This window comes from Mesoplodon densirostris, chromosome 3, assembly GCF_025265405.1.
Source record: "Mesoplodon densirostris isolate mMesDen1 chromosome 3, mMesDen1 primary haplotype, whole genome shotgun sequence".
Taxonomy (NCBI): domain Eukaryota; kingdom Metazoa; phylum Chordata; class Mammalia; order Artiodactyla; family Ziphiidae; genus Mesoplodon; species Mesoplodon densirostris.
In genome coordinates, this window is record NC_082663.1 from 112,817,293 (window position 1) to 112,834,150 (window position 16,858).

The window sequence follows — 16,858 nt, forward strand, 5'->3', positions numbered from 1 at the left end:
CCCTGGTGGTGCAGTGGTTGAGAGTCCACCTGCCGATGCAGGGGACACGGGTTCGTGCCCCGGTCCGGGAAGATCCCACATGCCGCGGAGTGGCTGGGCCCGTGAGCCATGGCCGCTGAGCCTGCGCGTCCAGAGCCTGTGCTCCGCAACGGGAGAGGCCACAACAGTGAGAGGCCCGCGTACCACCAAAAAAAAAAAAAAAATGAAGCCAAACTGCCACCCTCTGGTCTTCCTGGAGCAGTGAGGGCTTTATCTAAACTAGATTCACCTTAGCATGCTAAACAGCTTACAATTCAACAATAAAAAGGCAATCCAGTTTTTTTAATGGGTAAAGGGTTTGAAAAGACATCTCCCCCAAGAAGATATACAAATGACCAATAAGCACATGAAAATATACTCAACATCAAATACAAATCAAAACCACGAGGCACCACTTCACATCCACTAGAATGGCTATAATCAAAAAGACAGACATTAAGTGTTGGCAAGGATGTAGAGAAATTGGAATCTTCATGCGCTGCTGCTGGGAATGTAAAATGGTGCAGCTGCTTTGGAAACATTTTGTCAGTTCATCAAACAATTAAACATAGTTACCATATGAGCCATCAAGTCCACTCTTAGGTATATAACCAAGAGAATTGAAAACATGTTTCATGCAAAAAACGTGTACATGAATGTTTATAGCTGCATTATTCATAATAGCCAGAAAGTGGTAACAACCCAAATGGCCATCAACAGATGAATGGATAAACAAAATGTTGCATATCCATACTACGGCATATTCTTTAGCCATAAAAAGAAATTAAGTACTGATACATGCTACAACAAGCATGGACCTTGAAAACATTATGCTAAGGGGAAGAAACCAGACAAAAAGACCATATATTGGGATTTCCCTGGTGGTTCAGTGGCTAAGACTCCGTGCTCCCAATGCAGGGGGCCTGGGTTCTATCCCTGGTCAGGGAACTAGATCCCACATGCTACAACTAAGAGTTCACATGCAGCAACTAAAGATCTCACGTGCCACAACTAAGAGTTCACATGCAGCAACTAAAGATCTCACGTGCCACAACTAAGAGTTCACATGCAGCAACTAAAGATCTCACGTGCCACAACTAAGACCTGGGGCAACCAGATTAAAAAAACAAAAAACCACAAAATGTCTAGAAGAGGCAAATCCATAGAGACAGAAAACAGATTGGTGGCTGCTAGAGGAGTGGGTGTGGGGAGTGTGTATTAATTGGTATGAAGTTCTGTTTGGGGACCATGAAAATATTCTGGAATTATTATAGATATTGGTGATAGTTGCGCCACCTTGTGAGTATACTAAAAATCACTAAAGTGTACGCTTTGAAGTGATGAATTTTAGGGTATGTGAATTTTTCTCTCTGTATGTGTATGTAGTACGGCTGCACAATGTATGCATAGAGTTAACAGTTGTTGCTGACATTGGCCTATTCTTGCTCAAGATCTTCATATATAAGCAAGAAGTGGTCTTTACTAAGGGCTGTAACCTCTCTGACATTTTAAGTGTGTGTCCCTAAATGCAGAAAGAAAGCTCATGTATTCTTGCACTAATTTACCCACTAGCTCAGAGCACCATCTGCTCACAGACCTAAAACCATCTTGCATGCCAGGAGATCTCAGGTTTATCTGTGGGCCACAAGTCTCAATATTCACATGCATGGATGTCACATGACTTAAATTACTATTGAGGATGAATTAAAGTCTACTAGTTTTTTTTTTAAAGAGTCTTTAGCAGCAATACAAAAGGAGTCTGATCAAAAGTATATAGCCTAGGGACTTCCCTGGTGGTCCAGTGGGTAAGACTCCATGCTCCCAATGCAGGGGGCCCAGGTTCAATCCCTGGTCGGGGAACTAGACCCCACATACCTCAACTAAGAGTTTGCGTGCTGCAGCTAAGAAGTCCACATGTCGAAGCTAAAGATCCTGCATGCTGCAACTAAGACCCGGGGCAACCTAAATAAATAAATAAATATATTTTTTAAAAGTATATAGCCTAGTGCTACCTGTTAACAAATTTTGATCTGACTTGAAAATATAATCAGAATACCTAAATTATTGTCAGGACCTATTAAGTGAAGGCATATTCCAATCCTGACACCATATGTGTATCTACATGGTAGTTCTCAGCTTCACACATGTGGTTTCTTCAAAGAAAGAGAACATCAGCAGAACTAGGTCCAGAGTCTTTCTGGTGGACAGAGTTTATCATTTATCAGTTCTGACTTGGATGGGGCAGATAATCAGACAGACCCTGAGAACTATACTCCAAAGGTAGCTACAAAAAATTAATGCAAGCTTCTGTACATTTCAATCTGTGCCTCTCTCCTCAAGTTGTTGTCACTGTTCTCATCAGTGGGAGCTGTGACTCATCTTTTACCAACAGTGATTCTACCAGGATTGGGCAGTTCCATAGTGGGAAAGAAGTACATTCAAGTATCATTATTCGAAAGACAGCTAGGAGGAGTAACTGTATCAGATTAAGTGATAAATATATAGTCGTCCCTTGGTATCGAGGGGATTGGTTCCAGGACCCCCTGCGGATACCAAACTCCATGATGTTCAAGTCCCTTATATAAAGCAGTGTAGTACAGTCAGCCCTCCCTATCCACAGTTTGCTCGTCCCGAGGTGGGTTGAATCCAGGTGCAGAACGCCATCCATACTGAGGGTTGACTGAATAATGTGTGTACTTTATGAGTGTCAAGAACTCTACCTTGGGGTGGGGGCAATATCAGGGTGGAGTTTAGAGTGAAATCACATGAGGAAGAGGCTGTTGTGCGGTCCAAGAGACATAGAATGAGCCACAAATGTAGTCTTAAGTTATCTAATAGCCACATTAAAAAGTAAAAGAGGGCCTCCCTGGTGGCGCAAGTGGTTGAGAGTCCGCCTGCCGATGCAGGGGATGCGGGTTCGTGCCCCGGTCTGGGAGGATCCCATATGCCGCGGAGCGGCTGGGCCCGTGGGCCATGGCCGCTGGGCCTGCGCGTCCGGAGCCTGTGCTCCGCAACGGGGGAGGCCACAACAGTGAGAGGCCCGCATACCGCAAAAAAAAAAAAAAAAAAGTAAAAGAGAAACAGGTGAAATAAATGTTAATATATATTAAATATATATACATATTTAATATATCCAAATATATTCAACATGTAACTAATATAACAAAATTAGGTGTTTTACATTTTTTCATACTAAGTCTTTGAGATCTGGTGTGTATTTTACCTTCACAGCTCACCTCAGTTTTGATAAGCCACATTTTAAATGCTCAATAGCCACACGTAGCAAGTGACTACTGTATTGGACAGCACAGCTTCGGAGCATCTTAGTTATGGTGGTATTAATAAAAGCAGCACTTAGTGAGAGTCTATTTGCATGACATTGTTCTAAGCTCTTTAGATGTATTAATTTAGTTAATCCACACGACAACCCTATGAAATAGGTACTCGTTTTTCCCCATTTTACAGATGAGGAAACTGGGTTCACAGAGGTTAACTCACTTGCCTGAAGTTACAGCCAGGGTGGTTCCAGAACTCATGCTCTGTTCCCTGGGGCGTGCCTACTGTACTCTCTGGAATATGATCTGATGAGTAGTAATAAACCAAGTACTGCTCTCTTGGGGATTCTTTTTACCTCACCTGCCTATAGTTTTGATGGAGAAGGAGCTGGATAAGATGAAGCCATGAATTCCAGGAAGTGCTCAATGTGTGACATCAACTCAGAAAATCCCCGAGATTTCTTAATCTCCACAACCCTGCCTTAGCCCTTTACAAATATTTCACAAACTGGTAATGGTCAAAGGTATGAACACAATGAAAACTTATGATCCTGATTACTTTCTTCTCCAATCATGCAATGATTTGCAAGGTTTGAAGTACAAATTTTCCTAGCAAATGATGCAATGGAAGCTAGGCACATTCACCTTTATTTCGACTTTAATAAACTCTTAAGCTTGTTTTTCCCTTTTCTACAGGTACAGTTGAACTCAGTTTTCCTACATTTAGACAAAACTTCAGATTATTTATTGGCAGGTAGTTAATACTAGTCCTGCTAGTCAATAGTATCTAATGAAGTACTTTTTTATGTTAAATATGGTATGCATCCCAAATATTGGATGTTCTCCTGTTTTAGACATACTTCCACTTCCCTTAACCAAAACTGACTAGACCAGGATTAGATGGTGAAGTTTATGGAAGCCATCAAATAGAGACATGTGGAAAGTTCTTTTCAGGTCACAAAGGGATTACAGTTTGCAATAGACTTTTTCTTACCCACTTGCTCTGAGCAGAGGTTTGAACAAGGACTTTACATGCTGCTTAAAGATGTACCCATTTTTCATTTGGGGAGCTGAGCACATACACTGGTCTCTAGTCCCTCCCACTAACATTAGAAGTGATTATCAAATATACCCATAGGGCAAAGAACAGGTAAGGACAGCACAGCAGGTGTGTGAACAAAGTTTTGGAATGAAAACTGTCTGGAAGAGTGAGCAGAGCTAATTAAAAAAGAAACCTAAACCTGCAGGGGGTGGGGATGTCAATGAGAAGCTAGGTGAGTCACAGCAGAGAATGCTGGGAAGCTCAGGAAATGAAGATGCCATGTGCTATGGAAGGCAGCCGTGCCAGCTACAACTAAGTGGGTATTGACTGAGTCTGTAGATGGAACAGTTGGACCCAGTGTGTACTCCCCCACCCCAAGCAGCTAGGGGATCACCCGCCACCCAGCAGGAGACTAGGGGTTGACTTTGTGGAAGAGTTGAATCAAAGATGCTCCATACAGAAGAGTTGAAGCAAAGAGGCATGGTGGAGGTTGGGGGAAGAGATGCAATATTGGGATAAAAAGGGATTAGGTAAAATCTTATAGCCCTTTGTACTGCTGGGCTCTAAGAACACCAGCAGCTAAGTGTACATCTTTGCCCCATCTTCCTCCCACAAGAAGACTGGATAATTCTTTTGTGGAAAAACTTAAAGAAACAGAGGAGCCTCAAACTAAAGAGCCATTAATTAACACATCCTACCCTCTCATACAGAGCTTCCAACAGCTTTCTAAAGCCTTACACTTATAAATGGACAACAAAAAACATTTGAGAAAAGCCTCCAACATGAAAGGCAAAGACTGAAACAGGGATTCCCTGGTGGCGCAGTGGTTGAGAGTCCGCCTGCCGATGCAGGGGACACAGGTTCGTGCCCCGGTCTGGGAAGATCCCACATGCCGCGGAGCGGCTGGGCCCGTGAGCCATGTCCGCTGAGCCTGCGCATCCGGAGCCTGTGCTCCGCAACAGGAGAGGCCACAACAGTGAGAGGCCTGCATCCAGCAAAAAAAAAGAAAAAGAAAAAGAAAAAGACTGAAACAAACAGAAACAAAACAAAACTCAAGAAATAATGCAAGAACAAATGGAACAAAGAAAAACTATAATTAAGAGGCAGCTCATGTGGATGGGAATATGAAGCCTAAGAACCTAAGTGTCTTCTCTTAGTAGAAGGTTGCCATCCTACAACCTTAGAGAAATAGGCTAAGTAACAAACGGAGAAGCCACAAAAATAAATTCCAAGTTTCTTCACGTCTCTGCATCCCCATCTCCACTGCCATACTCCAAGGCAGCATAATCTCTCCCCTGGACTATGACAATAGCCCCCTAAAACTCAGAAGTTCTCTCTGCTTCAGACTCATCTCTGCCAAAGAACACTACATAGAACACAGATGATATTTAAAGAAATGAATCTAACCATTTCAGGCCCCCAATTAAACACTCTTAAGAGCTTCCTATTGAACCTAGCATAAAAATCCAATCCCCTTGTGCTGGCCAACAAGGTCTTGTATCATCTGGTCTGTCTGCTTCTTCAGCCTCATCTCCTCCCACTCCACTTGCCCTTCCACCCATTCTTTCTCCTTTCCCACTTGCAATCACACGCAGTTCTTCCTGTTCTTTGAACACAAGTTTCTTCTCACATCCATTTGCTCTGCCTTGAAGTTCCTTTATATGGCTACTTGTGTTAATTGTTTTCGTCTGTCTCTTCCCCACTGTAATAGATGCTCCATGAGATCAAGTGCCACGACTATATTGTTTACCACTCTCATATCAGCATCTAGAAGAGTCCCTTACATGTAGTATATGCCCAATAAATATTGAATAAAATTGTAGTTTAAAAGTCTCCAAGTTTCTAATGAATATAGATACAAAAATCTTCAACAAACTATTAGCAAACCAAATCCAACTATATGTTAAAAGGATCATACATCATGATCAAGTGGGATCTACAGATCTAAAAATCAAAACTACAATGAGGTATCACCTCACACCAGTCAGAATGGCCATCATCAAAAAATCTACAAACAAAAAATGCTGGAGAGAGTGTGGAGAACAGGGAACCCTCTTGCACTGTTGGTGGAAATGTAAATTGATACAGCCACTATGGAGAACAGTATGGAGGTTCCTTAAAAAAAATAAAATTGAACTACCATATGACCCAGCAATCCTACTACTGGGCATGTACCCTGAGAAAACTATAATTCAAAAAGAGTCATGTACCACAATGTTCATTGCAGCTCTATTTACAATAGCCAGGATATGGAAGGAACCTAAGTCCATCTACAGATGAATGGATAAAGATGTGGCACATATATACAATGGAATATTACTCAGCCATAAAAACAAACGAAATTGAGTTATTTGTAGTGAGGTGGATGGACCTAGAATCCGTCATACAGAGTGAAGTAAGTCAGAAAGAGAGAAACAAATACCACATGTTAACACATATATATGGAATCTTAAAAAAAAATGGTTCTGAAGAACCTAGGAGCCAGACAGGAATAAAGATGCAGATGTAGATGAGGGACTTGAGGACACAGGGAGTGGGAAGGGTAAGCTGAGATGAAGTGAGAGAGTGGCATTGACATATATACGCTACCAAATGTAAAATAGATAGCTAGTAGGAAGCAGCTGCATAGCACAGGGAAATCAGCTTGGTGCTTTGTGACTACCTAGAAGGGTGGGATAGGGAGGATGGGAGGGAGATGCAAGAGGGAGGGGATATGGGGATATCTGTATGCATATAGCTGATTCACTTTGTTATACAGCAGAAACTAACACAACAATGTAAAGCAATTATACCTCAATAAAGCTGTTAAAAAAAACCCATATGATCATCTCATTAAATGCAGGAAAAGCTTTTGACAAAACTCAATATCCATTTATGATAAAAAAAAACTCTCTAGAAAGTAGGTATAGAGAAACATACCTCAAAATATAATAAAGGCCATATATGACAAACCCAAAGCTACCATCATTCTCAACAGTGAAAAGCTGAAAGCATTTCCACTAAGATCAGGAACAAGAAAAGGATGTCCAATCTTGCCACTCTTATTGAACATAGTTTTGGAAGTCCTAGCCACAGCAATCAGAGAAGAAAAAGAAATAAAAGGAATCCAAATTGGGATGGAAGAAGTAAAACTGTCACTGTTTGCAGATAACATACATAGAAAATATACATACTATACATGGAAAGTAAACATACAATACACATAAAATCCTAAAGATGCCACCAGAAAACTACTAGAGCTCATCCAAGAATTCAGTAAAGTTGCAGGACACAAAATTAATGCACAGAAATCCCTTGCATTCCTATACACTAGCAATGAAAGATCAGAAAAGGAAATTAAGGGAACAATCCCATTTACCATTGCATCAAAAAAAGTAAAATACCTAGGAATAAACTTACCTAAGGAGGTAAAACACCTGCACTCAGAAAACCGTAAGACACAGATGAAAGAAATTGAAGACAACATAAACAGATGGAAATATGTATCATGTCCTTGGATTGGAAGAATTAATATTGTTAAGATGACCATACTACCCAAGGCAATCTACAGATTTACTGCAATCCCTATTAAACTACCAATGGCATTTTTCACAGAACTAGAACAAATAACTTTAAAATTTGTGTGGAAACACAAAAGACCATGAATAGCCAATAAAACCTTGATAAAGAAGAACAGAGCTGGAGCAATCACACTTCTTGACTTCAAACTATACTACAAAGCTAGAGTAATCAAAGCTTTGGAACAGAACAGAGAGTTCATAAATGAACCCACACATGTGTAGTCAATTAACCTATGACAAAGGAGGCAAGCATATACAATGGAGAAAAAACAGTCTCCTCAAAAAGCGGTGCTGGGAAAACTGGACAGCTACATGTAAAAGAATGAAATTAGAACATTCTCTAACACCATATACAAAAATAAACTCAAAATGGATTAAAGACCTAAATGTAAGACCAGATACCATAAAATTCCGAGAGGCAAACATAGGCAGAAGACTCTTTGCCATAAATCTTTGCAATATCTTTTTGGATCTGTCTCCTAAAGCAAAGGAAATAAAAGCAAAAATAAACAAATGGGACCTAATTAAACTTAAAAGCTTCTGCAGAGCAAAGGAAATCATTGAGAAAATAAAAAGACAACCTATAGAATGGGAAAAAATAATTGCAAATGATATGGCCAATAAGGGGTTAATATCCAAAACATATAAACAGCTCATACAACTCAAAGAAACAAACTCAATTAAAAAATGGGCAGAAGACTTGACTAGACATTTTTCAAAAGAGGACATGCAGATGGCCAACTGGTACATGAAAAGATGCTCAACATCGCTAATCATCAGGGAAATGCAAATTAAAACCACAATGAGGTATCACCTCACACCTGTCAGAATGGCTATCATCAAAAAGAACACAAATAATAAATGTTGAGGATGTGGAGAAAAGAGAACCCTCATACACTGTTGGTGGGAATGCAAACTGGTGCAGCCACTGCGGAAAACAGTATGGAGGTTTTAAAAAAAACTAAACATAGAATTACCATATGACCCAATGATTCTGCTCCTGGGTATATATCCACAAGAAACAAAAACACTAATTTGAAAAGACAAATGCACCCCAGTGTTCATAGCAGCATTATTTACAATTGCCAAGAAAGTAAAGTAAGCGCGCATCAACAGATGAGTGGATAAAGAAAATGTGGCATATATATATATATATATATATATATATATATACATACGCATATATATATACACACACAATGGAATACTGCTCAGTCATAAAAAAGAATGAAATTTTGCCATTTGCCATAACATGGATGAACTTGGAGGGTATTATGCTAAGTGAAATAAGTCAAAGACAAATACTGTATATCATCCACATGTGGAATCAAAAAATGCAACAAACTAGTGAATAAAAAAAAAAAAGAAACAGACTCACAGTTATAGAGAATAAACTAGTGGTTACCAGTGGGGAGAGGGAAGTGGGGAGGGGCAAGATAGGGGTAGGGGATTAAGAGGTACAAACAATTATGTATAAAATAAGCTACAAGGATGTACTGTACAACACAGAATATAGCCAATATTTTATAGTAACTGGAAATGGAGTATAACTTAAAAACTGTAACCTATATTGTACACCTGTAACTTACATAATACTGTACATCAACTATACTTCAATTAAAAAAACCTCAAATTTCAAAGGTAGAGATGAAATGGTGTAAGGCAAAAAAATATTGAACCATTATTTCCACCCAGAGATATCAAAACTTTATTGATGTTAGGGTCAACATTTCCCTTGACCCAAGTAGGTTTCAACGTGTGAAAAATTCTAACCTAGTGTATCAATGTCAAATCCTAGTTGTGACAGTATGCTATAGTTTTGTAAGATGTTATTGAGGGAACTGGATAAAGGATACATGTGATCTCTCTATTATTTCTTACAATAACATGTGAATCTATAATTATCTTTAAATAGTTTAATTAAAAAATTCTAGGAGCTTCCCTGGTGGCGCAATGGTTGAGAGTCCGCCTGCTGATGCAGGGGACACGGGTTCGTGCCCCGGTCTGGGAAGATCCCACATGCCGTGGAGCGGCTGGGCCCGTGAGCCATGGCCGCTGAGCCTGCGCGTCCGGAGCATGTGCTCCGCAGCTGGAGAGGCCACAACAGTGAGAGGCCCGCGTACTGCAAAAAAAAAAAAAAATTATAGGGCTTCCCTAGTGGCGCAGTGGTTGAGAGTCCGCCTGCCGATGCAGGGGACACGGGTTCGTGCCCCGGTCCGGGAGGATCCCACATGCCATGGAGCGGCTGGGCCTGTGAGCCATGGCCGCGGGGCCTGCGCCTCTGGAGCCTGTGTTCTGCAATGGGAGAGGCCACAAAAGTGAGAGGCCCGCGTACCGTTAAAAAAAAAAAAATTCTAAAGGTAAGATAATTTAGTATTCATTCAGCCTGCTTATGTAGTACCACCCCAAAATGTATTCCTCCACAGAATGTTCTGTGGTGCTGAACGCTCACTGATGGAACTTAGGGTAGTAAAGGAAGTCTCCATTTCTGGTAGGTGATATATTTTTCCCTGAGCTGAGGACATCAGACTCTGTTCTTAAGCACACACAGCACCTGCCCATAGTCAGTGTTCAATAAATATTTATTCAATGAGCTAATTATTTCTGAGAATGCCAAAATGACATCCAGGCACAGGCTATGAACTCCCAACACTGCCTGTCACAGCACTTCAATGTGGAAAGACACCAGCGCCACAGACAGGTCTGTAAATGACTCTGAACTGTTCACAAAGCACTTATTCTTAATAAGATGTCCAAAATGTACAGCTGACTCTTATCCACATTTATCTAGTTACTTAATTCTTCCATACAAGTTGTATTACGTAGTAAGGTAGAACGAAGAAATTACTGTCAGGCCATCTATAAAATCCTGTTCTTTAAATGGATATTGAAATAGTCCTAGTCTTACTGACAAATCAAGCCACTTTCCAAAAATTGACTAGTATAAATGGGGTTTGGGAAGGACATCCCCATCAGGAAGTAATTAAGCACATGAAGAGAACCTACTTGGCTTGTCAATTCTGGTAAAGGATGAAGTGTCTAAATCTCCAGGTTGTGTTTATTATTCCATCTATGTAGAGAACAGTTAATGTATAAAACAGCATACTTTTCTACTCTATCATAATCCATTCAGCCAATCTCTATACTTATGGAATGTTTTGGGGACTTACCATCCTCTAAATATTCTAAAGAGTATTTTAAGTGTTTTAATTTCATTTCAATTATCATTTTATAAGTTACAATCTCTCCAAAGTTGCAAATTGAAATCAACTACTTAATTTTAATATAAACCAAGTTCTTCTGTCTGAGCATTTTTCTTTTATCACTTATATAGTCAGGAATACTTCCTCCTTTACCTCGTGAAAGAGCAACTTAATTTTTCCCACAGGCTGTCTAAATTGAGTTCTAAACCAACTCGAGCAGCTGCTGCTTCTGAAGCTGATTAGTAAAACAAAGTATTCAGCGTAACACAGGAGTTGATTTAAACCGATAAAGAGCAGGAAACTCAGAGTTGAAGGAGAACCCAGCTCCTGACATGGCCCATTGTTCCTTGGTACACTAAGGCACTCATCAAGTTAGGTGACCTCGTATCTCATCTGGACTAAATACCAAAGCTGAATGCACCTATTTAAGGCAGATGAAGCCTCATCCTTGAATTTCCAGATCTAAATCACTATGGTCCTTTCTCATTTATTTTCTAAATTGGCAGCTTTTATAAGAGTAACTGAAGAAACACAGGTTTCATACGGAGGAGGCAGTTGGGAGACTAGTGTATCCTCCTCGATTGTGTAGAAGAGAATCTTTGAAGTTTAAATTCAGCAGATATAGAAGCCCTGCATATTAACGCTGTCCTCTGAATGAAAGAGACTAGATTTACAAATAAAGCCTAAAGGGATGGGGGAAGTAAAGCTTACGGTTTTCAAGCTATCATTACTCAGCTATAGCATCAAAACACTGTGCAAAAGTGTTTTAAGTCAGTCAATTTTAGAACTTACCTATACGGATGAACTATAATATTTAACTACTCCTAATTTTGGTATTGACCCTAATACTTAACTTCCACCAAAACTACCCCACCATTTTCTTCTTTTCAAAGCCTCTGATTGCAGACCATATTCCATACTCAGCCACAGAACTAGGCCATGGAAAAAAAACCACCCCAAAACAACAGTAAAGCAAAACAAATTCCCCTGTTTAAGGGAAAAAAAAGTCAGTTTAGGGCATTTGGGGAACTATGAGGAATCCTTAAAGTTGATGTAGATTTCATGTGGTCCATTTGAAAACAGCCATATTTAAGGGAGATTTACCTTTAAATAAGCTCAGTTGTACCTTGTCACCATCACTCGTGCCCTGGCCATTCCAAATATTTTTTTACTCCTAAGAATGACAGAATGATACAAAACCCTGAAACACCATTTATCTCTTATACTTGCAGATTCATTTACCCAAGAGTAATGACTCCTTCAAGTTATACAACAAGATGGCAGTTATTTGGAAACTAGGCCACCTAAAACTTTTCAGTCCCGTTTTTTGGAAAAAACATTTTTCTGGAGGGAAAAAAAATCATGAGCAGATAAATAGAGCATTTAGGACAGTGTGTGCAGGTTTGTAAGGTGTATGCAAAAGAGCACCAGGAAACAATTCAAAAATAAAGCTAAGAAAACAATTTCATTGCCAACAGCATCAAAAGAGAATACTTAGAAATAAATTTAATAATGTAAAGTGCAAAACATACTCAAAAACTACAAAATATTCTCTAAAGAAATGAAAGATCTAAATAAATGGAAAAACTTCTCACACCTGTGGATTGGAAGACAACATTAAGATGGCAGTACACCCCAAACTAATCTATAGATTCAACACAATCCCTATCAAAATCCCAGCTGACTTCTTTAGACACTAAGCACCAAGCAAAAATCATTTACAAGAATGAGAAGTACTTGCATCTTGGAGTTACTTTTGGTTTGTAGATGAGGGTTTTACAAACTCTGAAACAAAAAAAATCACTGCATCGGCCAGGACTCTGTGCCTCCAGGGCTTTCTCAAGGTAGGTTTACTGAAAACCCACATAAAAGCCCTCATATCCAAACAAGGTCCACTCGGTAATATAACCTAGTCACTGCCAGCTTAATTTAGTGCTAACAGTGCTATATCCACCTGGAAAAAAAAAACTTGTCGGGGTGGAGTGATAGGAGCTGAGGGAAAGCAGCAAAAACAAACCAACCAGCCAAGAAAAATCGCTTCTTGACCTCCTTGCAACGGGTCAGAGTTTTAAAATATATAAAGGAGAAAATACGTTTTAAAAACCTTGAACTCTGCATTTTCTTGGGAAAATTTGCAAGGCTATTTCCTTTAAATAAATGGGACAGATGTTATTGTTTGACATGAGTCAACCAATTTATACAAGCCATCAAAGGAGCAGAGTTAGTACCAATCACTAATACAACAGAAATGGGTTATATTGCATACTCTCTAGTCTAATGACTCTCACTTCGTCAGGATATAGAGAAGTTAGTCTCTCTCACTCTGAAAAAGGGATAGTAAGTGGAGCTGAGACTATCTTTTAGACACATTTCCTCTCCCTCTCAAATGACCATTTAAAAGCAAATCTTTAATTAAAACCACATACACAGAAAATTTATGCCACTCACAGGAATTTATTGTTCCATTAAATAAGACTATAGCAATCTGAATTGTCTATTTAGAGCTGCAGTTCCATCCAAGATTTATGCTAATTAAGCCTTTTTTCTTACATCAAAAACAAGACTCCTACAAAAGAAAAAAAATAATCACTCAGGGGAAAAAATTTTAAAGCTTTCCAAAAGAAGTACATTTCATTTACATTTGGAAATGAGAAAGGCAGCTGTTATCCCTTTACAGTGATAGATGCCACAGAATGTGCTAATCTACACAGGCTCCTCCTTACACAACACACTGCATTACATTTAGAGATTTGATACATGAAACTTTCTCCCAAAGGCACAGACAGGCGCACGGCATTTACTTTGGCCGGGAGACTCACGGTTTTACTTGAGAGGAGCCTATGTTAACGACAGGTGCACTTAGTGGCTATCATATCTTCATATTCCTTATAAGCGATTGAGCCATCAGGCTCAATTGCCAAAACACTCAAAGGGCTGTACTTGGCAGGTACACAGGATGGTCTCGGCACTGAGGAATCGAGCTTCTCATGGATGATGTTCTGCACCATGGTGTGAACCGGAGAGCCATATCGATGTCCGACCGCCCTGGGACAGTCCCCTTTACAGTATCGAGGGTTGTATTTGTGTGGAGCCACAATCCAGTTGTCCCACTTCAGCTGACTAAAGCTGAGTCTAAAGTCATGGAGCTCACACTCATTTTGGGGAAAAAGAAACTGTTTGAAGTATTCACTCGGATTGAATGAAGCTGGAACCAGAGGCTTCTTCAATTCAGAGCCGACAGTTTCCTGATCTCTCCGGTGACGGGACGATCTTACACCCTCAGCAGCCTCTTCTCCCATGGGATAGGCAGACAGCTCTCTCTTCTGGTCAGGACCCTGTGAAGGCCTCTTTTTATAGTGGAGGGAATACCACCTGTGATAAGCCTGAGCACTTGTGTCATTCAGATATAAAAGCAGTGAGGGGGCTACCAGAAGAGTCATGTTAAGTGGACTGTCCTGCGCTGAAGGATGCTGCAGCTGGTCTTTCACACACGTAACGTTTACAGACATGTGAATACTCCTCTTGTTGGAGGCCACTAGGGGCTGAAGGAGAGCCGTCACATCAATCTCAATCCATCTGTATTTCTTTCTAAGTTCAAACTGTGAGTGAAAGGTAAATGAGTATGGAACTCTTGGGAGAGTCTTGCTAGAAAACTCTGGCTCTTTTATCACCAGGTTGCACACACATTTAACAGGAGAGGGAAAAGAAACAGAGTTGTTGAAAGTGTATAGCAAGACTGACTTGAGTAAATGTTCAACAGCAGTAACACGATCCAGGTTAAACAGCAGGTCCACTGATGATGGAAGGGTACCTGGGGAGAAAAACAAGCCACCAGTAATGCTCAATACAAATCGAAAGCAACGCAAAGTCAGATCAAGGAATTAGCACCTCAGAATGTGCTTCCACCCTTCTTTTCCCACTTTCTCAAGTCTCAAAAAAAAAGTTGGGGTGGGGTGGGGGTTATAAAAAAAAAAAAAAAGCAGGTAACCAGTACCATAACTAAGTCCCAGCACTTACAGCTGGATACTTAATCACCAGCAATTCAGAACAGCTCTGGTGAATTAAAACGGGGAATCATTACATTCTGAAGTTTCAGAATCTTAATAATTTGCTTCAAACATAGAGGAAGCTAAGAAAGAGAGCAGTATTTTTCTCTTGAAGAGTCTCTAAGGGGAAAAATATAATAAAGACACTTGCCAGGCTTGTTAAGAAAACATTCAAGTCCTTATGGACAGAATCAATAAAGAAAATATAATTGCCCAAGTTAATTTGGAACACCTGAGACCGATAACAAATGGAGGCTCTAAACCCACTATAACAAAACAGGACATCAAGGAAGGAGGAAAGGTTTTAAATAGCCACAAAGGACCTGCTGAGTTAGAAGGGTTTTCTGTAAGTTATGAGCTAGTGAATATAGATTCTGTTTTTTAATAGTGCTGCTCCCTTCTCTCACACACACAAGATTGTTGACTAATACTTTGTTCTTATAAGGATCTACTGTTCCACATAGGTACTTAAGCTTTCCTCTCACAGAAAGCAACAAACATGGGGAAATATCCTGTTTCATAAAATACACCAACAGCTGAAAGAGATTCTTTAGGCACATATCCAGGCCAGAATTGGTAGAATGAGAAGACTATGCAACTTGGAAGTCAAAATACCTCTTTTCCAGTCTTGATTTTGTGACCTTGGACAAGACGCTAACCTCCAGCAGCACTTTCCCCGCCTTTCGGGCCATTAAGTCTCTTCTATCATATTAGCCCAGCTTAACCCATGAGGGCATTAGGAAGAAACAATCAGATCAAGTACCAGATTTGCCTGGAATTTGATATTGGGTATCGTGCAAAGTAAAATGTGAGTCAAGGAGCAAGGGCCAGATCCTTTCTGTAACTGAAATGCAAAAGGTCTATCTTCTTCCCTCCACCCATTAACCAGTCTGCTCCTACACACCTGTCACCTGGTCCCCAGGAGCCTGCTTGTGCTGGGCACAGGGGGTGAAGAGCCGAACAGTGTTGTAGAGGTGACTTCTGTTGGACTTCGGGATCCCCTCCTTGGTAGCACATGCTTTATAGAGCCTCTTCATGTAGTGCAAAGCTCTGTCATCTGGCTGCAGCCTGGGGGCCTCCGTTTGCCCATCGTACAGAACCTTAAAGAGAGGGGAAAGGAGGCCAGGTCTGTGTCTCCCATCTAGAGGCTGCAGAGAGGACCGAGGCTCAGCCTCAGTTTCCAATGGAGCACTAGCTGCAGTCTGAGCTTCTCCCCTAGAAGCCTGAGAACCAAGGCTAAGAGGAAAACAGAGCCAGGCAAAGCAGCAAAAACAAAGGAAGAATTTGCTGGGAAGTGCCATGGCTTGGAAGAATTAGCAAGAAACACGTTTCCCCATACCAGTCTTCTTCCTAAAAGCCAGGAAGAGCCTCTGTTGGTCTCTTAAATAAATTTTAGGTGTGTGCGTGGGCTAGGTTCACTTCTGTAATCAGACATCAAGGATGCCTAGCTGAAGGTAATTTTATCAGCTGTATGTCAAACAGCTGATAACACTCTATTTATTCAATTTCTCCTAATTAGATACAGATTTACTTGGTTATGTAGCTTTCCTTTTCCCTTTCCCTGGCATTTATTTAAAAGCGCTTAAGTTAATGGACTATTTATGTAGCTGAAGGGCTAAGAGGAATTGAGGAATGATCTTAAAACAAAACCACCCATTTTCTGAGAGAGATTAGTATTCTTAAAGTGTTCCTTAGGTGCTTGCTGAAACTTCCA

General features: G+C 40.4%; 1 protein-coding gene across 1 annotated transcript; it reads right to left on the bottom strand.

Moving 5' to 3' along the window:
• Nucleotides 1-13,941: 13,941 nt before the first annotated feature.
• GDF9 (growth differentiation factor 9) lies at nucleotides 13,942-16,445 on the bottom strand. The gene is made up of 2 exons (XM_060091928.1): nucleotides 16,049-16,445; nucleotides 13,942-14,909 (listed from the first exon to the last, which is right to left on the bottom strand). The coding sequence occupies exons 1-2, from the start codon at nucleotides 16,443-16,445 to the stop codon at nucleotides 13,942-13,944; spliced, it is 1,365 nt and encodes a 454-aa protein (XP_059947911.1).
• Between the last annotated feature and the right edge of the window lie 413 nt (nucleotides 16,446-16,858).

What these genes read in the sequence shown, in the direction of transcription:
- GDF9 (XM_060091928.1), bottom strand. Translation starts at nt 16,445, where the DNA reads ATGGCACTTCCCAGCAAATTCTTCCTTTGTTTTTGCTGCTTTGCCTGG. An exon ending in TCCTGGGGACCAGGTGACAG is followed by an intron (nt 14,910 to 16,048) that starts GTGTGTAGGAGC and finishes TTTTCTCCCCAG; the next exon opens with GTACCCTTCCATCATCAGTG.